The sequence below is a fragment of the Sapajus apella genome, unplaced genomic scaffold (assembly GCF_009761245.1).
Source record: "Sapajus apella isolate SASKATOON/1434 unplaced genomic scaffold, GSC_monkey_1.0 scaffold95, whole genome shotgun sequence".
Lineage (NCBI taxonomy): Eukaryota > Metazoa > Chordata > Mammalia > Primates > Cebidae > Sapajus > Sapajus apella.
In genome coordinates, this window is record NW_022437035.1 from 6,022,512 (window position 1) to 6,049,586 (window position 27,075).

Consider the following 27,075-nt stretch of genomic DNA (forward strand, 5'->3'; position numbering starts at 1 on the left):
GAAAACTGCTGGTGCCTCCTCCAGCTCCTCCCTCTCCTGGCTGCAGATGGTACGGTTTGTCTCATTCCCCACCAGTTTTCTTGCTCTTCCAGTTTAGATTTACCAGCCCAAACGAAAATCTTCAGGAATGTTGTCCTTGCTTTGGAAGTTTTCATGTAAATGTCCCTGTCCCACTGTCCTTTTTCGCCTCTTCAGATACCATCCTCAGGGTTAACCAAGGTCTCTCCTTTGCACAGGTGGGGTGGGGTCTTTTACCTTCACCCGCTCTGTTCTGTGAAGCTGATGTCTCCTTTCCTTGCAGGGCCAAAGAGGCCGATCAGCTGAAGCAGGACCTGCAGGAAGCGCGTGAGGCGGAGCGAAGAGCCAAGCAAAAGCTCCTGGAGATTGCCACCAAGCCCACGTACCCGGTGAGCATGGGGGGTTGCCAACTGGGGCTGCCTTAGCCCTGGTGATATTCTCTTTCCTCCTGGCCCTTCGGTTCATCTGGCAGTGCCTTCAGGCTGACCATTCAAGTAAATGCATGGCAGGATAAGAGGTGCAGAGAGCCTGCAGTTAGGGACTGGGTAAAACACCCTGGTCTGCCATTTGGCTTTGGACTAGTTAGTTGTCTCTGGTTACCTAGATAATAGGCAACAGGGCCTTTTCCAGCTCTGGAATCTTTTTCATGTTCTAAGTGATATAGTCCCAAATTATCCTCAAGAGAATTTGCTCTCTTGCCTCTTAATGCTGAGCTGAATATAATCTTCAACTATCAGTATATACCATATATCATAATTATAGTTTTGGGAAGGGATTGGCTGTACATCTCAGAGTGAGTTATTGCTGTGCAAGAACAAGCAGCCAATCACAGTTTCAGGACAGAGAGGCAGACTTCCTATTAAATGGGGTCACAAAATGAATCGAAGCCCCTTTCCTTCCTTTCTTCTGTGCATTCAGTTCGGCACTTTTTTTTTTTTTTCATATTTGTTCTGCGTCCACATAGTGCCACGTAGTTGGAAGTCTCTATCCTGACAGGTGTTCTCAGGGTGCACAGGTGCCTAGAGGAGGAGGACACAGCCCAGCCTGGAGGGGCAGGAGAGGCTCAGTATGGTGTCTGCACTGAAGCTTGAAGTAGGAGCAGGAAGTAGCCAGGTGGAGAAGAGAACATAGGGTATTCAGGATGAGGGCACAGATGCACACATGGCCCAGACTCACACACGGCACAGTCATGCACATGGCACATCCACACACAGCACGGACAAACACACACACACCCGTACATACATTCATGCACACGGCACAGGCACATACATGACACAGATGCACACAGGGCACCAGAGGCACAAGCTGCCCGGGGTTCGAGGTGGGGGAAATGTAAGCAGTTTGCTGTTGTCATATATCCTGGTTCTCTGTTACTATGTAACAACCCACCCAAGCCAACCATGTGGCCCAAAACAACCCTTTATTAGTACCTCTGGTAGCTTGTTGGGTTGACTGGGCCAGACAGAGATCCTTGCGGGGATCTCTCTGGTGGTCACAGTCAGATGGTAGCTGGGACTGGAGTCATCTGAGCCCTCAGCTTGGCTGAACACCTGAGATGTGTGTGTTGTTTTTATTTATTATTACTATTTTATTTATTTATTTATTTAGAGAGTTTCACTCTGTCGCCCAGGCTGGAGTGTGGTGGCACCATCTCGGCTCAGTGCGACCTCCACCTCCTAGGCTCAAGCAGTCCTCCCGCCTCTTGTCTCTTGAGAAGCTGGGACCATAGGTGTGCGCCACCATGCCCAGCTAATTTTGTGTGTGTGTGTTTGGTAGGGACAGGGTTTTGACATGTGGACCAGGCTGGTCTCAAACTGCTAAGCTCAAGTGATCTGCTCGCCTCTGCTTCCCAAAGTGCTGGGATTATAGGTGTGAGCCACTGTGCCCAGTCTATGTGTGTTGTTTTTAAAATATACACTGGAGCAAACTTTATACACTGCTGTATCCACTCTTCCCTCTTAGCAGTCAATCCCGGAGGAGATGATCCATATCAGCTTTTTAATCATGTTTTATTGTGTGGATGGATTGTAATTCATCTAACCAGTCCCTCACAGATGAGTATTTAGTCTGTTTTCTTTTGCAATTTTGAACAAAATAGCATTGAACATCCTGAACACAAATCTTGACACACACACATGGATATATCGGTAGATAAATTCTCATAATAGAACTGTGGGGTCAAATTTTCCATTTTGATACTCTCCAAAGAAGTCGTACCAGTTCATGCTCTCACTAGTGGTACAGCAACTAGAACTCGTTTTTTCTGGAAATTTTTATGACGTATAACATACATATAGAGAAGTGCCAAAATTACAACTATACGGCTTGAACAGTTTTCACGAACTGAAGATACCCATGTACCCAGCACCCAGATCAGAAAACAGGATGTCCCTGGCACCCCTCTTGCCACCCTTGCAGACGGTCTGCCTCAGGCCTTGAAAGTGTCTCAGATGAATGTTCCAAGCCTCTGCTCTTTCCCAGACACTGTCCCGGACTCAGTAAGGGATCCAAGGATGAAAAAGAGGCAGATCGTTTGCAGGAAACTTGCAAATAGTAGAAAGACACAGCCAAAAAGAAATCTTTTACAGGGTGGAATCGCTGTAAAAAGAGCAATTAGAGAACCATAAACACAGTGTTAAGGGACAGCAAAGAAAAGGGTTGCTGGCCGGCTGGAAGGAGCTAGAAAGGCTTTGGTGAGAGACTGTGGTATTTGGGAAGAGCCTTGAAAGAGGGATGAAGTATAGGGAGGAGAAATGGGGTAGGCAAGGGTACCGAAATGGGAAAGCGGTAGTCCAGGGGATCATAAAAAGTAAATCGTGGGAGAAGCCGGGGAGCTAGATTGGGGCCCTCTTTAGAAGACCCTTTGTTCTGGGATGAAAGTAAAAAAAAATCTAATTTCATCACTCCTCTGGTTCCATCTCCATCGGTGGGCAGATGGAGCGCTTTGTGGTGGTGCCCATCTCCCACCCCTCCTCTCCACATGGCAGACTCCTGATACCCTCACTGGGCACTGCCCAACCTGCTGCCATGCCTCCCGCCGGCAAACCTTCTCCTGGCACTGTCTGGGATCCCAGCAAAAGCAGCATCTCTTCTAGCCTCTGTTCACTCCCTGGCTACAGTGTTTACCCTATTCAACAGTGATGATCTGTGAACACATCTATTTCCTGAACAAGACTTTCAGTTGCTCAGAGCCAGGGACGATGTCTTGTTTTCAGCATTTCCAGCCCCTCACAAAGGGCCCAGGAGTTTCCTAAATGAAAAAGCGAGTGGGAGTTTGTGTTTGATTCAACTGAGCATGAAGAACGGTTAAAAATTTGAAGGATGAGGGATGATTTTGCTGGATTTGTATTCTTTGGTATTGTCCACCTGCCAGTGGCAAAGGTGGAGGAACTGAAGTGGAGGGATGGGGGCTCGTGGTGGCACTGGGACGTGGGACCTGAGTTGTGCCCATCGCCTCTGTGGCTGCTGGATGATTGGTTGTCAACACAGTAGTGCCCTTCTGTTCTCGTATGACCCAAAGCTCCTAATCTGAGATTTCTCGTTAATAGCCCATGAACCCAATTCCAGCACCATTGCCTCCTGACATACCAAGCTTCAACCTCATTGCTGACAGCCTGTCTTTCGACTTCAAGGATACTGACATGAAGCGGCTTTCCATGGAGATAGAGAAAGAAAAGTATGTATCCTCCTGTGCCCTGCTGTGGGCAGCCGTGAACTAGAGTGAGTGATGGGGGCCCTGGAAGGCCGGGGCAGAGGTGAGGGGTCATTGCAGCAGCCTGCCATTAGCTCCTGCAAAGGTTTCCTCTGTTCTTACTCCCTGGAGGAAGAATTTCCTTAATCAGAAATTAAGGGACAACAGATCAGCATTCATTCTTCCAAGATAAAAATAACACTTGACTGGTGACCTGGCGTTTATGGTGGCTCCAAACCTCATCTAAAATGTAGGACTGGGTTGTTAGCATCTCCGGTTCGGTTCAGCTGCTGTTGTACTAGACTGTGGTCATCTCCTAGTTGCATTCTCCAGCGACTGGGATCTGTGGTGGTTCCCACGTTTAGAACAAACAAAGGTGAGAACAGACTCAGGCTCTAGGCTGAAGAAGGCCGACAGCCAGGTGGGGCCCACTTTGCTGCAGTGGGTGGCGCTGGCCAGGGCCCCAGCACAGCCTGATCGTGGCAGCTTTTGCTGAGCTGCCCTCTACGCAGCCTCTGTCTTCCCTTGATGGGGAGTAGAAGTGGGTCAGAGATGGAAAGGATCCCCACTGCAGAGGCAGTCTAAGCAAGGGCCCCTAGTCCCCAGAACTGGTGGTTAACTGCTGCCGCCTGTCGGAGGATATCCACAGTAGCCAGCATGCATCGAGTGCCTCTGTGTCAGGGGTTTTGGCTTTTGTCCATTTAATTCCTACTAGTTAACAAACATCAAACTGACATCAAAGGTAGGTTTTCATGTCCCCATTTTCTAAGTGAGAACTCAGATTTAGAGAATTTAATGAACTCCCCCAGCATCACACAGCTGATGCAGAGGAGCCCTGGGGTTAAAACCCCTCACCCACCTGACTCTGCAGCCCATGTGCTTTCCCCATGGGTAGCACCCTCAGGAAAACCCTGTGGGGAAAGTGTCTCCATGGAGTCCAGCACGAGCAACCACAACCCAGGCTGTGTTTCTCTTTGGGCTCTCACACTTAGGGTATAGCTAAGCAGCCAGTGAACCAGAGCCTCTAGCCATCATATCTGCTGTCCATGTTCCTTTCACCATTACCCAGACATATATATTTATGGGGTTGGGACTGGGGATAGGGGTGAAGCTATTCTGTGTCTGCTATTTTATAGTTTGTATTTTGTTACTACCTTAGTTTGTTTTGGCTACTGTAACAAAATACCAGAGGCTGGGTAGCTTACAGACAACAGAAATTTCTTTCTTAGCCAAGCACAGTGGCTCATGCCTGTAATTCCAGCACTTTGGGAGGCCAAGGCGGGCAGATATCTTGAGCCAGGAGTTCAAGATCAGGCTGGGCAACATGACAAAACCCCATTTCTACTAAAAATACACAGGTGGGTGCAGTGTCACATACCTGTGGTCCCAGCTACTCACAAGGGTGGGAGGATTGCTTGAGCCTGGGAGGCAGAGGTTGCAGTGAGCTCAGATCTCCATACTGCACTCCAGCTGGGGCAACAGAGAGACACCCTGTCTCAAAAGAAAAAAAAAGAAAGAAATTGATTTCTTACAGTTCAGGAGGCTGGGAAGGCCAAGATCAAGGCATGGACAGAGGTAGAGTCTGCCTGGTTCATAGTCGGCACTTTGTCACTATGTGCTCACGCAGTGGAAGGGATGAGGGGTCTCTCTGGAGCCTCTTTTATAAGGGCACTAATTCCATTTGTGAGGCTCTACCCTCACAACCTCTCAGAGGTCCCACCTCCTAACACCTTCACATTGGCGATTAGGTTTCAACATAGGAGTTTTGAAGAGACACACACATTCAGCCCATAGCACTTCTTACCCTTGCACATGTTGACAGTCTCTCTACTAACCATGGCAATCCCTGCAGAGTGTTTCTTGATATTTGTGTTGCATGGTTTTTCTGGCCATGCCTTTGTAGTTGGACACTTTGTGGGTGGTTTCTAGATTTTCACCATCATAGATGCTGTCACTTAGTGTATCTGTTCTCAGGCGAGGGTGGGGATCTTTTTTTTCTTGCATTCCGTGAGCTTCTGAGTGAGCTTCTGTCATCTTCAGATGAAGTCTCAGAACATGTGAGAGTATGGATGTGGCCTATCAAAAGAAATCATGTGAAGCTGGGCACTGTGGCTTGTGCCTATAATCTCAGTACTTTCAGCCCAGGAGTTCAAGACCAGCCTTGGCAGCATAGCAAGATCCTATCCAAAAAAAAAAAAAAAGAGGTTATTGAGTTACTGCTTCAAGAAGGGAGATTGTTCTGGGTTGCCAGGAAGTTTGTTTCATGTTTTCATTTTTGGTTTTGGTACAGAACGAAAAGCTACCTGTGACAGCTTGTATTTGTAGAGCGCCCTATGAGAATTTACTGAGGGCTTTCCTACTCTTTTTCTTTTCTTTTTTCTCTTCTCTTTTTTTTTTTTTTTTTTTTTCTTTTTTTTTTATAGACACAGGATCTCATTATGTTTCCCAGGCTGGTCTCCAACTCCTGGGCTCGAGCAATCCTCCTGCCTCAGCCACCCAAGTGCTGGGATCACAGGGGAGCCATTGTGCCGGGCCTCCTACACTTTTTTAAACTTAATCCTGACCACGGCCCTGCGATCATTATCCCAATTTTAATGATGAGGAAACATTCATAACAGTGACCAGCCCAAGCTCCCATGGCCTGTGAGTGGCCAAGTAGAGATGTGAACCCCAGGCCTCAGACCCTAGGTCCTGTGCCAAGCAGCTTGTGGGCCACAGAGCATCTGAGCCGTGTCTCACCGTCTGCCCAAACCCTGATGCACAATATCCTCTTGCTGGCAGAGTGGAATACATGGAAAAGAGCAAGCATCTGCAGGAGCAGCTCAATGAACTTAAGACAGAAATCGAGGCTTTGAAACTGAAAGAGAGGGAGACGGCCCTGGATATTCTGCACAACGAGAACTCCGACAGGGGCGGCAGCAGCAAGCACAATACGATTAAAAAGGTACCCAGGGTCTCTTTCTTGTCTTTTGCTGATCAGGACAGTCATTAATGAAATGTGTGTTGGCATCTGGTTTCCTCAGTAGCCAAGTCACTAGACTGTTGGCATCTTTTGTACATACTTAGTTGAGGAAACTTTTTGACTCATGCCAGAAAGGGAATTTTAATCTGCCAATGACTATGAACCCATTGGCTTGATGGAAGTTGAGCTTGTGTTAAAAGCTCTGATGTAATGAACCCCTGTTACAGGGTGGGTTTTGAGCCATCATTTAGCAGTAAAGCATAATGCCCTTTTAAGCCAAGGGGTGTTATGCCCAGGAAGAAGCTGCTTTACTTAATGAGAAAGCAGAATGAAATGGAGGGTATTGAGAATGGACTTTCCCTCTAGACTTGCTGTGTCTTTAAGTGGCAAGGACTATAAAACCAAACTGAATTTTTTTTTTTTTTTTTTTTTAAGATGGAGTTTCACTCATGTTATCCAGGCTGGAGTGCAATGGCGCAATCTCGACTCACCGCAACCTCCGCCTCCTGGGTTCAGGCAATTCTCCTGCCTCAGCCTCCTGAGTAGCTGGGATTACAGGCACGCACCACCATGCCCAGCTAATTTTTTGTATTTTTAGTAGAGACGGGGTTTCACCATATTGACCAGGATGGTCTCGATCTCTTGACCTCGTGATCCACCCGCCTCGGCCTCCCAAAGTGCTGGGATTACAGGCTTGAGCCACCGCGCCCGGCCCCAAACTGAATTTTTAACTTGTTTTCCTACTTAAAAGGAAGTGTCTAGGAGAGGACCTCTTTGTTTTAAAAGAGAAGACTTCATTACATTGCAAATGGTTTCATATCTTCCTTTATTTGTGTTTCGAGCTTTCAGCATTGTTGAGAGTCAGAAGCTAAATTCCATATTAATTATCAGCCCAAGACCATATCTCTCTCATTTGGGCCAAGCAGAAGGGTCCTCTCTTGCCAAATAATGCTCTGTGTTTAACTGATAGTCCTGGATCAGGTTAACACCTGTAAAACAGGTACTATTAAGATAAGACTATCGGCCGGGTGCAGTGGCCCACATCTGTAATCCCAGCACTTTGGGAGGCCGAGGCAGGTGGATCACCTGAGGTCAAGAGTTCGAGACCAGCCTGATCAATATGGTGAAACCCTGTCTCTACTAAAATTACAAAAATTAGCTGGGCGTGGTGGTGTGCGCCTGTAGTCCCAGCTACTAGGGAGGCTGAGGCAGGAGAAGCACTTGAACCCAGGAAGCAGAGGTTACAGTGAGCCAAGATCACACCACTGCACTCCAGCCTGGGCAACAGAGCCAGACTCCATCTCAAAAAAAAAAAAAAAAAAAGGACTGCCCATTGAGTAGGTCATATTGATATAGTTAATTTTTACTCTGTATCTCAGTCTTTAAAATGGGCTTCCAGTTTTACCTAAAGGGCTTCCCTTTAAGTTCCTGGGGTCTTGTCACTGTTGAGAGCTTAGTTTTCTTGCTTGTTTCTGGTAGCTCTAGATAGAAGAATGTATCCACCTCTTTTCCAAAAGTCTACAAGCCAATCCTATTTTTGGTTAAGAGACTTTACCCAGTCAAGCAGTTGTTCTTCGGGAGGTCTCTGTGTTTAGCGGTTAGGCTACATCTGAAAACTCCAGGGAATCTGTTTCTACCTGCCACTGCTGCTGGGGGCAGTAGGGAGCCCTGACCTCTACCTCTCGACTCCAGTCACAACCGGCAGTGGGTAGAGGATTCCTTTAAATAGCGCAGCCTAGAAGGAAGGGCATGTCCACATTCCACATTGTTCTTTCCTCTGGCTTCTGTAATTTACTGGGCTTTCCTTCCAAAACAAAATTATTAAACAGTAAAGGGGAGTTCAAGGGAGGCCTGAGCTGTTAAGGAAAGAGGTAAAATGATGACTGGGCCAATGAGCCAACCAGCCCTTAAATGAGCTGCCTCAGATGCCCCATCTCACCCCTTACCTCCAGCCTTGTCATCTGGGTCCTAGGAGCAGTCTCACCCTTTCCACTGCTGCTGTAATGAGCAGGGGCCTCAGCCACAGAAACCTGCAGTGCTGAAAGCTGAAGAGACCCCGTTTCAAGCCACTAAAATGAACAAAATCACTCATCATGATTTCAGGCCTATCCAAGCATTTTGCAAATGTCACTTGTGGCATTGTTGATATCACAGGGTATGTTTTTGTTTTTCTTCATTTTATTTTGCTGGTTTAGCCTCAAGCCCAAGGCAGAAGACCTATCTGCATTTGAGCCCTCAAAGTAGGTTGTTCCCAGGTACTCTCTATGTGGTGATGGTACTGCCCTTTGTGATACTAACCCGTGCATGAGCTTGCCTGTCTCTGTCCTCGGGCCACGCTGAGCCCTCTCGAGGGCAGGTGGTGCCTGGGTACTGGCCGCAGCATGCTTTGACTCTAAGGCAGGCGCCCGCCCTGTGGAGCCAAACCAGCCTCCAGGGCCCCAGAAGACTGCCTCGTTCTGAAGAGCATGTCATGGGGCCGTAGGACCAGCCATTCTTTCCATCTTGTGTCATTCTTGGGCTGGGGAAGGTTATGGCTTCTTGTCCAGTCAGGTGTGTCTAAAAGTCCTTTGTCTTAGTGGCGTACTCCTTAGATAAATAACCCTAGCATGGAAATGGGGTCAATCTGGGCACTTTTGAGACTGGTGTCTTTAACTCGAGATCAAGACCTTTCATGCGGTGACAACCTCTCAGGACCCATGGTCACACCTGGCAGCTTCTGGTCGTGGGTGAAGGGGTTGCCTGTGCTGACTTATTTTCCTTTAGAGCTTCCCCTTTCTATACACATCCCTTTTCTTTTCAAATAAAGCAAACCCAGAGCACAGGGTTCTGATGTTTGAGTCCATGGGGAGTGGCCTGTCTGTTCATCTGTGCTCAGCCGCCTCTGCTTCAGCTTCCTCTCCACAGGCTGAGCGGTGATGTGGTCAGAGTGAACTCACATTGGAACAGTGCAGTCACGGCCCCCCTGAGAGGAGCGGTCACTGGTTGCTGAGTGAATTAACTGAATGTTTGCTGCTTTTCTTCTGCAACAGTTCATTATTCTTTCAGCATGCCTAGGCAGTGGAGAGAATTAATTTTGCCCAATAAAAAAATGACATCCTGCCTCTTCTTCTCACCTAATCCCCAGTAGTACCCATGCCAACAAGCCCCGCACCACCCGCCAGCAGCCTGGGATGTGTTCTCTGGAGTCTTCCCCGCAGTTTCTGCTTGTAGAATAGAATAAGCTCATTGGAAGCTTCCTACCAAAAAGAGAACTGGCATAAGATAGGTCTTAGTTGTGGTCGTTATGCCATCAAGAGAGGTCAGCTGTTAAAGTCCCTGATAGATCTTATTATAAGGTACACTCGAGCTGTCAGTGTTCCAAGAATCCATGGCATGAACCCTGTTTCATATGTGACACTTTCTATTTAGCAGGCTCCTGTTTCTTCAGCTTTCATACCTACATTGGCATTGATACCCTGACACAGAGAAGTGCGTGCTTTAAGCAGGGCAGTTATGGCCAGCATTGTCACAGGCAGGCCAGCTCACTGCAACCAGAGCAGCCAGGTGGACCCACCTGGGTTTACTGAACTTTGTGAACCACGGGGGCAAGCAGAAAACACCACTGTATTCCAGCCAGTTCTGCCAGGTGTTCCCTCCATGGGCAGATGCTGCTCAACCCCAGTGTGATTTCCTCTTGCTTCTTTCTATAATGATGCAGAATGCTTAAATTCTTCAGCTCTTGATTTTGACTGTCATTTCTCACTGAGCTTTTACTACAGACAAAAGAAGTTTCATTTTTAGTTAAATATGCACTGCTCTGAGGACATACATGGATGCATTTATTTATTCACTCATTTCAATGTCTTGAGGTGAACTTGTTTTTAAAGCAGGCTGCCAGGCAGTTAATCAGATACTAGTTAATCAAGGGTTAGTAAAGGCATGGACTTGATATTTAAATGACAGGTGTTCTCTCAGCATCGCTAGATTAACGCTCAACGAGTAAATTCTGCTGCACATGAAGTTCACTGCACATTCCATTTTCTAGAGTTTGGCAGTCCCTGTGGTCAGTGACTGGGACTGATGACCAGCCACATGCCGGCACCAGGGTGGCTCTGGGGTGGTGCGTGCTGTAGTCTGGCTGACACAAGCCTAGCTGAAGAGAGGTCCTGCTTTCGGCTTGGATGTGCAGATATCTAGATATCAAGGGCAGAACTCCATCTAGAATGCCTGGGGATGAGAGATGCAAAGGCTGGTAGTGAATGGAACAATTTCCAGTGTCCCAAAAGCTCACTAATCTGGGTTCAAACCAGCCTGCATTGGTGTTAGTTTTGCTTTGTTTTGTTTTGTTTTGGGACAGTGTCTCTCTCTGTCACCCAGGCTGGTGTGATCTCAGCTCTCTGCAACCTCCACTTCCCAGGCTCAAGTGATCCTCCTGCCTCAGCCTCCCAAGTAGCTGGGACTACAGGCACCAGCCACCATACTCAACTGATTTTTGTATTTTGTGTAGAGATAGGATTTTGCCATGTTGCCCAGGCTGGTCTCGAACTCCTGAGCTCAACTGATCCTCCCGCCTCTGCCTCCCAGAGTGCTGGGATTACCAAAGTGAGCTACTGTGCCTGGCCTGTTTTGTTATTAATATGGTTTTTTGTTTTGTTTTGTTTTGTTTGAGACAGGGTCTCAGTCTGTCACCCAGGTTGGTGACAGCCTCGGCCTTCTGGGCTCATGCGAACCTCCCAACTTAGCCTCCCAAGTAGCTGAGACTACGGGCACGTGCCACCATGCTTGACTGATTATTTTTATTTTTGTAAATATGGGTTTCCCCATGTTGTCCAGGCTGATCTTGAACTCCTGAGCTCAAGTGGTCTTCCTGCCACGGCCTCCCAAAATGCTGGGATTACAGACATGAGCCATCTTGCCTGGCCATTGTCTCTGTCCTCACCTTTAGCACTCTTCTGCCTCACTGAGAGGTGTCAGAGTATGCTGTGTGGTTTCAGCAATACCCTGGGGGGGCCGTGTAACATGACGCTAATTCAAGGGGTTTGCTCTTAGGTTACAAGGGGTTACTGCATTCCCTCAGGAATGCTGAGTGGCCATCCACTCTGATTAACTGAGGTTCCCACTTCTCGGCCACTTGCTTTCTCTACAATTCTTACTCTCTTGAGGCACAGTGTCCTCATCTGCAAAAGGTGAATAAAAACAGTCTCTGCCCCGAGGGCTGTTGTGAGGAATAAACGAGGGAGTGTGCGTGAAACACTCAGTGCACAGTCAGAGCTCAGCAAGGGCTTAAAACTCCGAAAAGGGAAAATCTGCTTGTGGTTCCGCGACAAAGGGCAGAGGACGGTGTTATGGGCCACACTGCCACATCTAGGTACACAGCTTGTGCTCAGCATATTCATTCATTACATTAATTGCTACATGGCTAGAAGTAAAAACTTTCGAAAAGCTATAATTAACTTCACTAGTTCCTTGTAAAATATGACTTGGGTTTGCAAGGATATTTTTTTCTCCTCTTGCTAATCTTAACTTCCTATATTTCCATTTTTCCCAATTGATGATCAGTACAACTAGTTTGGCATTTGCATCTGAGTCAGAGCAGTGCTAGCGATCAAAAACCGCCCTGGGGAACGTGGATTTGTTTCATTCCCAGAAGGAGTGACACGTGTTCTGGCATCTGAGCCTCCGAGTGGGGGGAGTGAATCTAGCAGTCAGGCTGGGGTTGGGGGACACACGGTGCCTTGAGCCTGACTTTCATGCTTTCAGAGCCACAGTACTGATGATGGGAGCGGTGGCTTGGTGTGGCATAACTGTGCCACCACACCTTGGAGGTAAAAATGCAGTCCTGGAATATATACATTCAGGGTCTTGCTTTCATCTCTTGAGAGGGGTTTCAGTCTCCCAATCCTGCACCGGTCTGAGTGCCAGCAAACAGAGTCATCATCTGCGTGCCCATGGTCTCCCAGGGAGCACAGGATTTCCAAGGAAATTGATGGATGAGAAATCATGGGGGTGGTGGAGCTTAGAAAGCTTATTTCATTAGTAAATGGCTTGAACCGTCAAGGTCCAGCTGTGGTTTCCACTGATGGAAGAACAGGAAGAAAAGGAGCCTTGCATTTACCTCAAGCGCCAGCAGCTTCTCTTGGATCAGGAAGACATAAAAGTTCAATGTCATCTTCAATTTGTGCGGGCTCCCCTTGGAGATGCAGAGCTGGTGAAGTGAAGTAGAACAGTTAAAAAAACACGTGGGGAAGTGATAAATCACAGAGAGAGATTGCATATGCATATGCAATGTGGGAAAGGTGTCTCCCACAATTAAAACAAGTGGTCAGAGCCTCCCTGGCGACCTCTGGTCTGCATTGCCAGCCTGGAAGATGGCTGCTAAATTACTTAAATTTAATAGGTAGTTAATATGCCCAATCCTCCTTATGACCCCAGTGGGCCGAATGGCTCTGCTTGCTTTAGGAACTGGGCATTGTATGGTAGAGCATCCTCAGCCTTGACATAAAAGGTAGCACACTGGCTCCCCAGCCCCGAACCTCCCCTTTCTTGTTGCTGGAGCAAGGCAGGGGTAAGATGGGAAGGGAAAGAAAGAGGAGTGGGGAGTGGAGTGGGGAGCAAGGATGTACGGGGAGCAGCGGCACCACCAGATGTGGGCATAGCACTCATGGAAGACATTGCTGTGGCTATCCAGACTCTGACGCTCCACCCGCTGGCTCTGGACGCACAGGGAAGGCATTAGGAACTGCGGCTCCTCCCGGATATGACACCTTGGTCTCATCCCTGAAGGCCACTCCCACCACTCACACACACTGAGCTCCTGGGGTCTTGTCATTGTTGAGAGCTTAGTTTTCTTGTTTCTGGTAGCTCTAGATAGAAGAATGTATCGGCCTCTTTTCCAAAAATCTACAAGCCAATCCTGTTTTTGGTTAAGAGACTTTACCCAGTCAAGTAGTTGTTGTTTGGGAGGTGTTGAAGAGCCTGCCTGGCCTGCCTAGGGTATTTTACGACCATTTGGAAGTGCCTGAGGATATTACCAGGCCTTATTTGATGCAGTAAAACATCCCATTTGGCCCCTCGGCACTGAAGATATGTTTCAGTGCAGCTCTCCTCCAGCACCGGATTTGCTGCTGCAGCAGTGGGAGGGAAGAGCCGGGATGCAAACTCATTCTGCAGCCGAGGTTCTGTTCTCATGATCCTTGCTGCGATTTCTCTTTTGATGTTGGCAATTTTAAAATGACATCAGTCTATCTGGACCTTTTTCCTAAGGCACTTGCTCAGACCACTCAGTAGATACCATTTAGCCGCCACCTGCCCAGTGAGGTGAATCAGGCCCATTAGGCCATTTGTCAGGCAAAGGAATGGAGGAGTGAGGGCCCCGCAGGCGCCACAGGGCAGCCTGCGAAACAGGCAGACAGGTTTCTAGGCGGCTTCTGCCACTTTGGCTTCCTCGGGGATTCATACACAAAAAGGGCCCCTTGGGTTTTCCACGGCAGATTTCTCTTGAGAGCAGATAAAGTAGCTAATACCAAATTGGATTTGTTCTTTGGGGTGGACGTGGCCTTTCATTCCACCTCTGTGTAGGATAAGTGTGTGGATAGCGCTGCCACTGTGCACATCACCAGATGGCATTTGGGTGCGAGCAGTCCCTAGCGAGACTGCAGAAAAGTCACACAGCCGTCCCCCTTCACTGGCCCTTCCTCTTGGCTCATTTGGAAGGGGGAAGGTTTCCCACACCCCAAACCAAAGATCCTTTTGGAATTTGCTGCTACTGGATTCGGCTGTCACCTTTCTGCTCCGAGTCTGCTTTCTCCCTGTGGATCCGCGTGCCAGAGGATCTGCGTGTCCTTTTGTGTCTGCACCCTCCCCCACTCCTTCGTTTTCAATATGTAGTAGCAGAGAGGAAGTATAACATGATTTTAGGGCTCGCATTTCAATTCTACTGCATTTTTATGGGACAAGCAGAGACCCAGCGCCTGGAGTTATTAGGTTAGTATCTAAAATGGGTTCAGCGCTGTGAGTCTTATTGTTTAAAATGAATGAGATGGTCCTCTGCCGCCTTCTTTTCTCCTCCCTTGGGATGAGTGGATTGAGGCAAAGCCCCCAGAGACGAGCTGAAGGAATCCTGGCGCTCTGATTAGTTTTGTTCCCCTGCTTAATTGTACAGCTTCCTTTCTCTCACCACTGATAGCCAAAGTGGCTCTGTGTCTCCCCCCACCTTCCCTTGCTTTAGGAACAAGATGATCACAATGCAGCCTTGTGAATCAATTTTCTCTCTGTGCTGATGAAAGTGTAATTCATTCTTAATCAAGCAGCCTTGCTGCTGCAGGCTTCATGCCGGAATACATTTAGTTACCCTCCCATCACTTTGGGAAACTATCCCCCAAAAGGACTTTTAGAGGAGAGCTGGAAGGAGAGTTGGCAGTGCGCCTCGTGCTGTGGTTTTCCAGCAGGGGGCACTCTCAGGAACGATGCTGGTGGAGGCTTTGTAGCTGGAAGCCTTCCTCCGCTGGCAGGGCAGCAGGGAAATGTTTGTCACAGGTGCCTTCCAGGCTTGCTTTCTCCAGACCCTGGGGCCATTTCTCAGGAGTACCTTAATGGCCCACCCAAAATCCTCAGGTAGCAGTGAGTAGGAACAGTTGAGGCTGCAGATGGCATGCCTGGGTTAGAGACTGCCGGCTGGGCACCAGTTTCTTTTAACCAGCCGACTCTGTCTTTTTAAGTAGACAGATGTGTCTCCTGAATCTGAACTTGTTTAGATCAGGTAGATGTGTCTGTTTTTGTCACACCACACACAATTTGGGGAGCGTAAGGAGGCACAGCTCTGCCAGAGTGGAACTCTCCTAAGTTCTCCCCTGCCCTCTCACAGCCTGCTGGCTGTCACAAACAGCTGGCAGTTTTATGGAGAGGTGGGCAGGGGGAAAGGGACTCTGTCAGGGCTGAGTCTTGATGTTGGGCAAGAAGGAAGAGCCAGGCCCCAACAAGTGGATCAGCTGTGAAGATGAACAGTAAGATAGCAACAAAGCCTCACAGATCTGCCCCAGAGGAAGAAAAGGAAGTTCATCTTCTCAGAATGGAATTGGATTAGTGACAGACTTGAGCAGCCTGTTCAGTTGAGAGAGAACTTAATTCCCCCTGTGTTATTCACGAGGCTGATTCTAATCAGATGTGAAGAGACAGCTGGAGGAGAGCAGTGGGTCAGCCAGTGCCTGGTGCAGAGGCTTCATGTTCTTATAGGCATATTCAGGGAACTGGCAGGAGCGCTTTGGGTTGAAGACTCTGAGCAGGGCCCTTGGGTTTATAGCCTGCCCAAGGAGCTGGACCTGGCTGCAGGACTCCTATGGTTGGACCTCGTCTAGATTCAGTGAGTTTTGAAGGAGAGCGCATGGCAGATGTCACTGGTCACGCTCACCAGAGCTTGGCCCACTCATCTTCAGAAGGATTCAAAGGCAGCTGACCAGACTTGGTAGGTCCCAGACTGGTGCAGACATTGTCCTTGAGACCCTGCTTGTACACCCTGAGGTGCTCCTGCTTCATTGCCTGCCAAAATTTGGAGACTTCCTCTTCCTGGATAATCTTTAACATACACATTGTGCATGCGAGGAATTCCCCACCCTCCGGGGGACTCCACTTTCCAGGCAGACAAGGCTGGGGTGGGGAGGGCTGTTCCTGGATTGCCAAAGGGAGCACAGGCATTTTTGTTTGGAATTCGGAGAGGGGATGGGACTCACCAGAGTGGCTTCAGGGCTCTCAACTCACAGTGCAACACAGGACAAGGGAGGGCCTTCATGGGACTCTCTCCACAGCACCTTCTGGCTCTAGCAAACAGGTGTTGCTGAGCGGTGTAGAGGGAGCCGGGCTGGTCGCTGAGCTGGAAGATGTACCTAACAATGGCGGGCCTGCACACCTTAGGGTATGAGAGCGTCGCAGGGGAACCAGGAAACTTGTTGGCCGGTTTTCATGTGTTTAAAAAGAAGATGCGAAGGCAGAGTTGATTTTATGAAGGGCTAGCTTTTTGCCATTTCTTCTGAGCTTTTGCCTGTTCCTTTGTAAATACTTCCTGCCTGTGGCTGTGCTGCAAATTCGGCAGCCAGTGAGCTTTCTAGAAGCAGCAGATGGTGAAAGATCCACAGGTGAGGAGCCTGCCCACTGGAGGGGTGAGGCAGTGCCCAGGCAGGACGTGCAGGTGGCAGAGCCGTTTGCATGCCCCACGGGGAGGCTTCCCAAGCTCTCTGTAGAAAGACTGCCCGAGGGCGAATGGCTCCCCGAGCTTCTACCTGCAGGAAAGAAGCCCAGGGACTCCCCTTGTCTCACCACCTGCCTTCCTCACCTGCTGGGGTCTGAGATAAAGGATAGGCAGAGGTGGAAGCAGAGCCATGGGCGTGGCTGGGAGGGCCACTCCAGCAGCAGGGAGGACCATCGTGCAGTCAATTCTGACTCTGGAGTTCCTGTGGGGATTGGAAACCACAGGAATTGTACAAGGAGGGTAAAGGGTGGGCCAAGCAGTGGTGGCAGAAGGCTCCCCGGGCCCTTGGGCAGCAGCCCTTGCTGACCAGCGCAGCCAAGTCTCAGCCGCCTCGGTCTGGCGGGTCTGCCTTCCCTCTGACCACCTCAATGCCTTCTGGAAGACTGTGGCTCTCTCTCCTCCCGCCCGCTGGCTGTGGTGCCTTCCTAATTCTGTGTGGGCAGACTGATTTCCCTCTACCTTTCCTTGTGGCTGAGGCGAAGTTCCTGCTCTTGCAAGATAAGAGGTGGGGCTGAGGTGCTGCAGCGCAGCTGGGTGGAGCTCAGGAAGCAGCCCGCCCACCTGAGAGCATTCTGCATCCTAATCAGCACATGCTCGAGTCACTGGAATCTGGTGCTGCTGGTACTGCCAGAACCCTCCCCTGGCACCTCGAGGGGACAGCCACCATGCTCCTCGGGTGGAGGATCCAGGAATTCTTGGAGCCAACATTGTACAAATGGCCAGGAGCCTCTCAAGGCCCCCACAGCCTGGGCTCCCTGCCTGGGTAAGTGGCCAGAGGCCTCATGGGGGCATCACTTGGCCTGCCTGGTAGGCGTGGTGGCCAGCACCGTATGCGACCCTGCTGTTGCCTGCACCCCTTCCTAATGAGCACCCTGTTGCCCTCTGGAAGGAGAGGAGCCAGGGCTGGGGAGGGGAGAAACGTGACACTGCTATTAGCAATACAGCTGCCGAGTTCCACCACGCGCCAGGCGCAGTGCTGAGCGCATCACACCCCACTCCACAAGGAAAGGGCTACCATCGCTCCCGCTTCACAGTGAGGAACTGAGGCCAGAGGGGAGCAAGCGACCTGCCCAGGGCCACACAGCTAGTTAGTGGCCCAGCTGGGCCTTGTACCAGGCAGCTGACTGTGCCTATGTCTGACCGAAAGTGGCTGTTAATCTCAGAAACCTGAGTGGAGACACTGGGCTTACATCCTTGCATTTAAACCCTCTCCCATTTTTGCCGTGGTAGTTTTCTGGCAGCTAAATCTCTTCCTCCTTTCTTCCTTAGTGACCATCCTGGTTCATGTCATCACAGGGCACATAACTCCTGGTGCTTCTCCAGTTACATTTAGGGAGAAACCCGTCCTGATGCAGCTCCCTTCCACAGGGAGTTCCACTTAGGCAAAAAAGCGCTTTCCGTTCCCATCAGAACCGGGCTTTCCAGAGGGCTCTGAAGTGAGTTCCGCTGAAGACAGCAGCTCAGCTGCCTCCCCACATTCCGCTTGTTAGCTGGGAACTTCAAGGCCAAAAGATTTGGCAGGATTTACAGAGTCGCTCTCAAGCTGTCTCATTCTGAGCACACTAATGCTGCCTGTCTTCTGATGGTGAAGTGGTCGGTTTGGGGTCTCCCTCCCCTTTATGGAGCCACCGATAGGACTGAGGACTTTTCACATGCAGACGAGGGGTCAAGAGCATGGGCCAGACCATCTTGCCTGCCCTGCCCCATGGCGACCTCCAGAGGAAAGAGGCTCAGAGAGGTCAAGGCTGTTGGCGGTGAGCTGAAGAGTGAGCTCCCGGACCTTCTCAGCCCCGTGGGGAGCTCTTGCCTCTCCCACACACCTCACTGTTTACTTATCATCATAGCCAGCGTACCGGTCACTCAACAAATACTGTTTGAGCTCCTAATTGGCACACAGCACTGAGCCAGGTATTTGGAGGTATGAAGATGAACGCTGCAGACTCCCGGCCCTCCACCCTGAGCTCCTGCGGGAAGTCCCAGGGCTGGAAAGGGAGCATGGTCACACCCAAGGCATTGACTTCAGGAGTCAGCAGAGAGCAGGGCATAGGGAGAGTGCTGGCTCCAGATGCTTCTGTCCAGGGAGACGCTGGCAAGTGGCCCAGAGTCAGGGGCTTAGGAGGTTGCAAACTTCAAGCCAAGAGCTCAGTCCCTGATCCACCCCATCCCCTTCCACATCTCCCTGACTCTGCCCTTCTTTACATTGCTGGGCAGAGCACTGCCCATGTGCACCAGCCCTCCCTGCCTGTACCAGCACCACTGAGAAAGCCGTTGCCTCCCAGGTCGTGGAGAAAAACACCTTCTCAGCTGCTGGGCCATAGGCAAGTTTGCTTCGGGACCACCTGGGGAACCAGGAGCAGAAGAGGTGAACTCTTCCTCATCTGCCAGAGGCCTGCCTTGCAGGAGGCCACGTCACCTTGCCCCAGCCATGTTGCCAAGGCATGAGGACTAAGATGCTTGCCCTGCCAAGCCCAGAGGGGATGAGCAGCCCCAGCTGGTGCCACCACAGACAGCACATCACAGAGGTGGCTCAGGGACCTTGGTAGACAGGAATGTGAGAATCTATTCAAATAGCCAGGGATCTCCGGTCCTATGTCAAGGGGCAGTGCTGATGGCTTGTCCTGCTGGCGTGCCTCTGTCCACCGGCCCTCCCCTTGCACTTCCTCATTTGTCACCTCCTAATTTGAATCCATGGGCAAATCTGGCTGCTTTTTGGGGGCTGACCGCCAACTTCTTGAGCATCTATTTGAACAGCCTTCCCTTTTGCTCCCAACCACCTTTGAGGTGAGTCCAGGTGGCAGGACAGGACCCTGTGTGACAGAGCTATCTCGTGCCCTCTCAGCCTCTTCTCTGCTTTCTTACAGCTCACCTTGCAGAGCGCCAAGTCCCGAGTGGCCTTCTTTGAAGAGCTCTAGCAGGTGATCCAGCCACCCTAGGACCTGCCACTTCTGCTCCCGGCACCGCCCGATGGACCAGACACCGAGAGAGCCATCCGTAGGGAGCTGGCTGGGGGTTTCCGTGGAAGCTCCAGAAATTTCCCCAGCTGAATGAAGAGCCCAGCCCCTCTTATGTGCAATTGCCTTGAACTACAACCCTGTAGAGATTTCTCTCACGGTGTTCTAGTTCTCTGACTTGAGTCTTTGTTTTAAGAAGTGTTTGTCTTCCTTTGTCTAATGTGGGATTCCTGACTCCCACTGTCCGAGGCTCCCTGGGGTGTGTGTGTCTTGCACTCCAGAGCTGACCTCCACCACCCATCCTGGGAAGCTGTTGTAGGGAGTGGGATACTGAAGCCCTGAGAGGCCAGTGCCATCACCCCCGCTCCACCCAGGGTTCCAGAACATTCATTCCCACACGGGAGAGGACCTGGCATGCAGCGAAGTAGCCCAGCCTGGCAGAGCCCAGGCCCAGCACGACTGCCAGCTTCTCATCGTTAGGGAGCCCGCCCAGAGCTCGTGACGAGCAAGTGTTGGGTCCCCGCCAGGCACCCCAAGGCGGCGCTCTGGCTGGCAGCTGGTGGGGAATAGGCAAGGCAGCTGTGGCTGGGAGAGACTTTAGGCAGAAGCTGTGATGCAGGCTGACTGCCAGCCGAGGGGCTGGGAGGCACGCAGTGCCATGTGGGAGCTGACGGTACGGGGTACTCAGTGTCCCCCTCCAGCCACCCTAGACCAGGGTCCGAGAGGCAGGTGGGAGCCACTCACGTCTTCCCCATTGCCCGGCAGCCATAGGCACTCCTACCTGTATGGGGCTGGGGCACTGCCTGATCGTGCTGTAGTTAGCACCCGTAACCCGCTATGACCGAGGATCTGGAAGCCCTGTGGCCCTACAGGTGCGGCTTCTTACTGGCCCAGACTCCGAGCTCCACTGGCCCACTCTGCACGGCCCATCTGCTTCACCTTCCCTCCTGGCCATGTGCCAGTGGGCACAGACCACTTCCCAACCCCTTGTTGTACCCAGCCCTCACTTTGCTGGGTTGCCCTTGTCCCCCTTCGGGCCCTGAATTTTCTGTTCCCCAGGGGCCAGCCAGGTCCCTCTGTGCCCCTCCCAGCACAGGCTTGTTGCAGGTGTCCACCCACAGGTGGCGCTCACCCAGGCTGACACAGGACCCACCTCCATACCAGGCAGAAGAAGGTCACAGAACCACCCCCAGGGCTCACTCACTCCACTCACTCCTTGTTTGTTTGTTTGTTTGTTTTTGTTTTTGTTTTGAGATGGAGTCTCTCTCTGTTGCCCAGGCTGGCGCGCTGGCACAATCTTGGCTCTCTGCAACCTCCGCCTCCCAGGTTGGAGCAATTCTCCTGCGTCAGCCTCCGGGGTAGCTGGACTACAGGAGTGCACTACCACATCTAGCTAATTTTTTTTTTCTTTCTTTTGAGACGGAGTCTTGCTCTGTTACTTAGGCTGGAGTGTAGTGGACTGATCTCAGCTAGCTCACTGCAACCTCCGCTTCCCGGGTTCAAGGGATTCTCCTGCCTCAGCCTCCCTAGTAGCTGGGATTACAGGCGCCTGCCACCATGCCCAGCTAATTTTTGGTATTTTTAGTAGAGATGGGGTTTCACCGTCTTAGCCAGGATGATCTCAATCTCCTGATGTCGTGATCTGCCCACCTCAGCCTCCCAAAGTGCTGGGATTACAGGCGTGAGCCACCGTGCCCAGCTCTAATTTTTTGTATTTTTAATAGAGAAAGGGTTTTGCCATGTTAGCCAGGCTGGTCTTGAACTCACGCCTGGGATTACAGGCATGCACCACCACCACCGAACCCAGCCCCTTCTTGCCCTTTCTTTTCTCCATGGCTGATGCTGCTGTGACCAGCCAGGGCCCTTGAGATCCTTCCAGTTGGGCTATTATGCAAAGCAGGTGATTTGTCTTAATCAGATAAAAGACTCAGTAACTGGAGGCGCTATGGGGGCCTAGAGATTTCTGGAGAGCAGAGTCGGTCTCTGGCAATTCCATCTGGTTTTGAGAAACTGAGAAGCTCACAGAGATCCTGCCTTCTTCCCACTATCAGGCTGACCTAATGGGGTCAGGCTGCTTGGCACCTGCTTGGGCCACCTTGCCCCCAGGAAACCAGCCCTGGGTGCCACCCAGCTGCTGAGGGTCTGCAGGGTGGGACTCCAGACCTGGAGCCTAAGTGTGGATGCTGTGGCCTTGTGTCCTCTTAGTCTGTCCCAGCGAGGAGCAGAAGCTTCAGGCGTTTGTAAAGTGAGGTCTGACTCTTGTGTTGTGGCTCTGTCTCCTCAGTCTTCTTTTTTTTTTTTTTTTTTTTAAGATGGAGTCTTGCTCTAATGCCCAGGCTGGAATGCAGTGACGCAATCTCAGCTCACTGCAACCTCTGCCTCCCAGGTACAAAAGTCTCCTGCCTCAGCCTCCCAAGTAGCTGGGATTGCAGGCGTGTGCCACCACGCCCGGCTAATTTTTGTATTTTTAGTAGAGACAGCGTTTTGCCATGTTGGCCAGACTGGTCTCAAACTCCTGACCTCAGGTGATCCGCCCACTTGGCCTCCCAAAGTGTTGGGATTACAGGTGTGAGCCACCATGCCCGGCCTCTCCTCTGTCTTAAAGCCCATCCCTGGATTTCCACCAGGAGTTATTTTCCTCCCAACCTGTAAATTTATTCTTTAACAATGACTGCGGGCCAGAGCATAATGGTGGTTTACAAAAACTTGTGGGGCTTTGTTTCCTTCTTTAACTGCTGTGTGTACTTCTGAAGTCTGGGAAGTGCCACGTGGCCTCAAGGGAGCTGGCCGGTGTTTGAGCTGTGGCAGAAGCACCTGGGGCTCCAGCGAGCAGGCTCGGGACTGCAGGACCTCGCTCAGCCAGAAGCACTTCCCCCTCCTTCAGGCAGGAATCCGAGGTGCCTCCCCCACAGACAGAGAAGGTGGAGAGGAGGATGGGCCCCAGGTGGGTCGCAAGCCCTAGTAGCAGGAGAAAAAAAGAGATGCCTGATTTTCAGAGACTGGTGCCTGCGGCTGGGATGACTGCGTCCTTTTTAAGTGACATTTTAGGGCCTGGCAGCTTGTCAAGTAAGGAAGTCTCAGAAGCCCATAGAGTGAAATCACCTGGCCATGGTGATTTCATCAGGAGCCCTTCTGCCGGCTTTCGGGCAGAAGCCCCATGGCACTGGGACCCTTTGTGAGGCCATTGCCCAGCTCATGACATCTGCAAGGCTCCCCCGTTGGCTGGTAGCCGTGCACAGCTGTGCAGCACAGACCGCTTCATTCATCCTGATTGGGGCCCCATGTCAGCCACAGCAGTCCCCGACCTGTGTTGTCCACCCCGTTGTTCATGTACCTGCCAGGCCCTGCTGGACAGACCCCGTGGCATCACATAACACTTAATGAGTGGCTGCGTCTTGTAATTTTGGGGACAGGTTTCTCTCTCTCCCTCTCTTTTTCAAAAGCCCAGGGGCTGACAACCAGCCTCAGTGACTGTGTTCCTCACCGACAGGGCGGGGCCTCGCCACCCCTGGAGGGAGCAGCCTTGGCAGGGAGCCAGCCTGGCCCAGTGGCCCTGGGGCCAAACCCGCCCTCCAGGGCTTTCAGGGAAGCGCCATCCATTTTCAAACTGTCAAACGTCACTTCTTTCACTGCCTCCCATCAGGGCTAGACCATGAAAGGCTATTTTCTATTCTGGGGAACGATTGTAATTTAAATGATTGTTTTAATAAAAATTCTAAGCCGGAAAATATTTGCCTTGGGCTTCCTCAGTTTGCCTGTTGCTCAGGCCATTGAGGGGTCAAGCAAGCGGCTGGGTGGGGGCGGCCGTCTCATGGTTCTGTGGAAAAATGAGCCCTCTGCTGTACCTGACTGCCTGAGCCTTCAACTCTGACCCCTTGTCTTTGGTGGCAAATGAATCAACCCCTTTTGGCTGGGTGCAGTGGCTCACGCCTGTAATCCCAGCACTTTGGGAGGCCAAGGTGGGTGGATCACAAGGTCAGGGGTTTGAGACCAGCCTGGCCAATATGGTGAAACCCCGTCTCTACTAAAAATACAAAACTTTAGCTGGGTGTGATGGCTCATGCCTGTAGTCTCAGCTACTCGGGAAGCTGAGACAGGAGAATCACTAGAACACAAGGCAGAGGTTGCAGTGAGCTGAGATCGTGCCATTGCACTCTAGTCTGGGCAACAAGAGCGAAACTCCATCTCAAAAAAAAAAACCAAAAATCATCTCCTTCCACAGTGCCCCTAATGATACCTTCTCCAGGGAACTCCCTCCCTCTTTCTGGGGTAACTTGGCGAGGGCCCTGCATGGTGTCCCAGCACCTCAATTTCCTCTCCGTGGTCCCTGCCCATCCCTGATTTCAGACCAGAAAACTAAGGAGCTGGACTGGGCAATCCTTCCAGACATTTCCACTTTCGGCATTCCAGGCTCTGGGGGTTCAGGCAGAACCCCTGGGGCCCAGGCGCTGTCTGCAGAGTAAATGGGACGCAGTTGCTGTCAGGCTACACGACATTTGCACTTCACGTTGGAAATCACCACTGCAGAGTTTCTGGTTTTGGTTTTGTTTCCATTTTCTCAATCAACAAAAGTCCTTTATGAAGACCAAAACTTCTATAGGATAACTCCGTCCCGAAGTACTGTGGCCCCAGCCAGAGATTCAAATGGCACGGTGTGGCTGCCAGGACTTCTGAGGGACAATTTCCACATGCTTGTCAGGTTTCCATTGCACAAGCCAGCGGGGAAAACAGCCGATCAAAATACACAAGATCTTTCCAAAATGTTGGAGTTCACTGTCTTGGTTTTTTTAAGAAAGATGTTTAAAGGAGATAGACTAGGGAATATAAAAAGTGTTTAACAATTTGTTGTTAGCTTTGAATATATAGAATTGGTCAACCTGGGCCACATAGAAAGACCCCATCTCTACAAAAAAATTAAAAACTTAGCCACGTGTGGTGGCTGCATCTGTAGGCCCAGCTCTTTGGGAGGCTGAGGTGGGAGGATCACTTGAACCTGGGACTGTGAGGCCGTGGTGAGCCGAGATCATGCCACTGCACTCCAGCCTGGGTGATGGAGTGAGACTGTCTCAAAAAAAAAAGAAGAAAAAATTGTGACAGAGTGAGGCCGTATTAAAAAAAAATTGGTAACTAATTAGGTTTTTTGTTAGATGAATAATATAAACTCATTTCTCAAAAGTAGATTGTTATTTTTAGTGATTGGGAGCAGTTTGATTTCCTATGTAGTCTGAGCCAAAGAAAGCACTTCAAAAATATTGGGCATTTTAAGCCGTCCAGGCAATATTTTGACCTAACCTTTCTATAAAAGACACCCCGACCCCCTCACCAAAATAGTAAATGTGACCTCACTGAGATCCGAGCTCCCCCTTAAGTAGAGTTGGAATTACTAATAACAGAATTGCGGTGACTGATTCTCATGGTATTTTGGTATTGAGGAGATCCATTGAATTCCTTGCTGTTTTTTCTCGTCTTTGGTGACCCTGCTGTAAATGCAAAGGTGGAGGCCAGGCCTCAGTGCTTCACTGGGGCATTTGCCACCTGTCCCATCGGAGCCCTAAGTGGCTCATTCTGTCCTCCCTGCCGGCACTTCATTCTTTGCTGTTGGTCCTCGCCTGAGTGGGGAGTGCTGGCAGCTGTTCCCCAGGGCTGCCTACCCCAGAAGCCTTCATGTGGCAGGGAGGATAAGGAGCCACCCACATATAATGAAGAGTTGGCAGCAAAACTCTGGGGGGAAAGGTATTGGCGAGAAGACTGCTGTGACTGTATCTAATCCAATTTCTTAGCCGTCTGGGGAAGAGAAAGTCGGGCACCCAAATGTTCTCCATCTCCCTTTCAGACAGCCCAGGCAGCCTCATCTCCAGCAGAGAGGCCAAGGGCTCCTCTCCCCCTCCCCTGCCGGGCTGTGCGGGGCTTCCTGGAAGCCTCTCATTACTGCATTACGGCAGGATCCTGCAGCCGCAGCCCCAGCTCCGGTAGGAAGGCCGCAGCTCGCTTCCAGAGAGACAGCTGTGGACCTCTGCGCCATGGCAGGAGCACCTGGGGAAAATTACGGGGCCGTTCATCTGTCCAGCAAGGACTCCAGCTGACTCGGAGAGGAACACCTGCCATGTCCTCTCCTGGCTTCTACTGATGCCCGTTTCTCACCGAGGTGCTGGCTCCAGAATAGGACCTGGCATGTTGCCTCTGAGCTGAAATCAAGACATCTCCTGAAGGGCTCCGCAGTCGGAGCAGCCAGAGGCACCTCGCCCCTCCCCTAAGCCGGGCTCACCGGGCAGAGGTGGAGGGCACCTGCTCTCCCTTTCCCCCAAGGGCCAGAGCTTCCACCCCCGGAGAAGACAGTTGACAGTGATGCCTCTGGGTACCCCGGGGGATGTTGCCAGGATAACGTGAAGAACAGGAACAAAATGTACTCAGGTTTTTAAGAAAAGGGGTGTGTGGACCTGTTACAGTGTTACCGTTGCTTAACAAGTAATAGACGCAGCTGGCCTGAAGAAATGTGAAATCTCTACCACCGGTTGCAGGAGGAGCTGGAAAGGGCACAGCTGAGAAGCTCAGAGCCCTCCCTGCCTCCGAGCACAGACAAACCTGGGTTCCTGCTCAGCCACTGACCAGCCACGTGAGCCTAGGTAAATTGCCCAGCTTATTGGCCACTGCAGTTTCTTCATCTGTAAAATGGGGATTTTATAGGGTTTTGTGGGGATTAGCTCTAAGAAAGCTCTAAGCACCTTGCCTAGATGTGCGTCACCCCTCTTTATCTGAAGTGGTGGCTCTTTATCTGAATACTTCTTTGGGGGGCAGAGGGCAGGAGGAAGGAGAGAAAAGAGCCATAGTGACCCAGGGGATGTCACAGCTCAGAGGGATCAGGCCCACCCACGGCCCCCCCATGGCCTCCATCCCCTCCACCTGCACCCCGAGCTTAATGAGCCTGCAGCTGGCCTGTTTGTCCCTGCCCGTGTTTGCCCAGTGCCAGCTGCAAAGCCCAGGAAATGATAGATAACTCCAGGTTGGAGCTGCCTGGGAAGGATGTTCTTATTTTGTCCCATTAATACCCACTGCTCAGGTCAATAATTGACTGGAGGCTGAGGGTGGGAGAGAACCAGGTGGGCCACGCTCTGCTCACGAGCTCGTCCCTGAGCCTGTGAGTACCTGGGCTGTAAAAACCCAACTGCAGACGCCAGGGAGGCACAGTAGTGACCTAATTTTCTCTTATCAGGCATAAGGAAGATGTCCCCGT

The 27,075-nt window shown here is 50.9% G+C and overlaps 1 protein-coding gene across 7 annotated transcripts in view; it reads left to right on the forward strand.

The window, feature by feature from the left end:
• NF2 (neurofibromin 2) overlaps positions 1 to 20,064 on the forward strand; it is a 94,406-nt gene extending 74,342 nt beyond the window's left edge. Inside the window, exons 13-17 of one of the 7 annotated variants that reach the window (XM_032256797.1) lie at positions 302 to 407; positions 3,570 to 3,697; positions 6,494 to 6,656; positions 8,870 to 8,929; positions 19,755 to 20,064. In XM_032256797.1, coding sequence (XP_032112688.1) covers positions 302 to 407; positions 3,570 to 3,697; positions 6,494 to 6,656; positions 8,870 to 8,905 — 433 coding nt within the window. In that variant the 3' untranslated portion in view covers positions 8,906 to 8,929; positions 19,755 to 20,064. The remainder of the gene's footprint in view (positions 1 to 301; positions 408 to 3,569; positions 3,698 to 6,493; positions 6,657 to 8,869; positions 8,930 to 19,754) is intronic. The other 6 variants (XM_032256796.1, XM_032256800.1, XM_032256798.1 and 3 more) reach the window with 6 other exon arrangements.
• Positions 20,065 to 27,075: the final 7,011 nt, after the last annotated feature.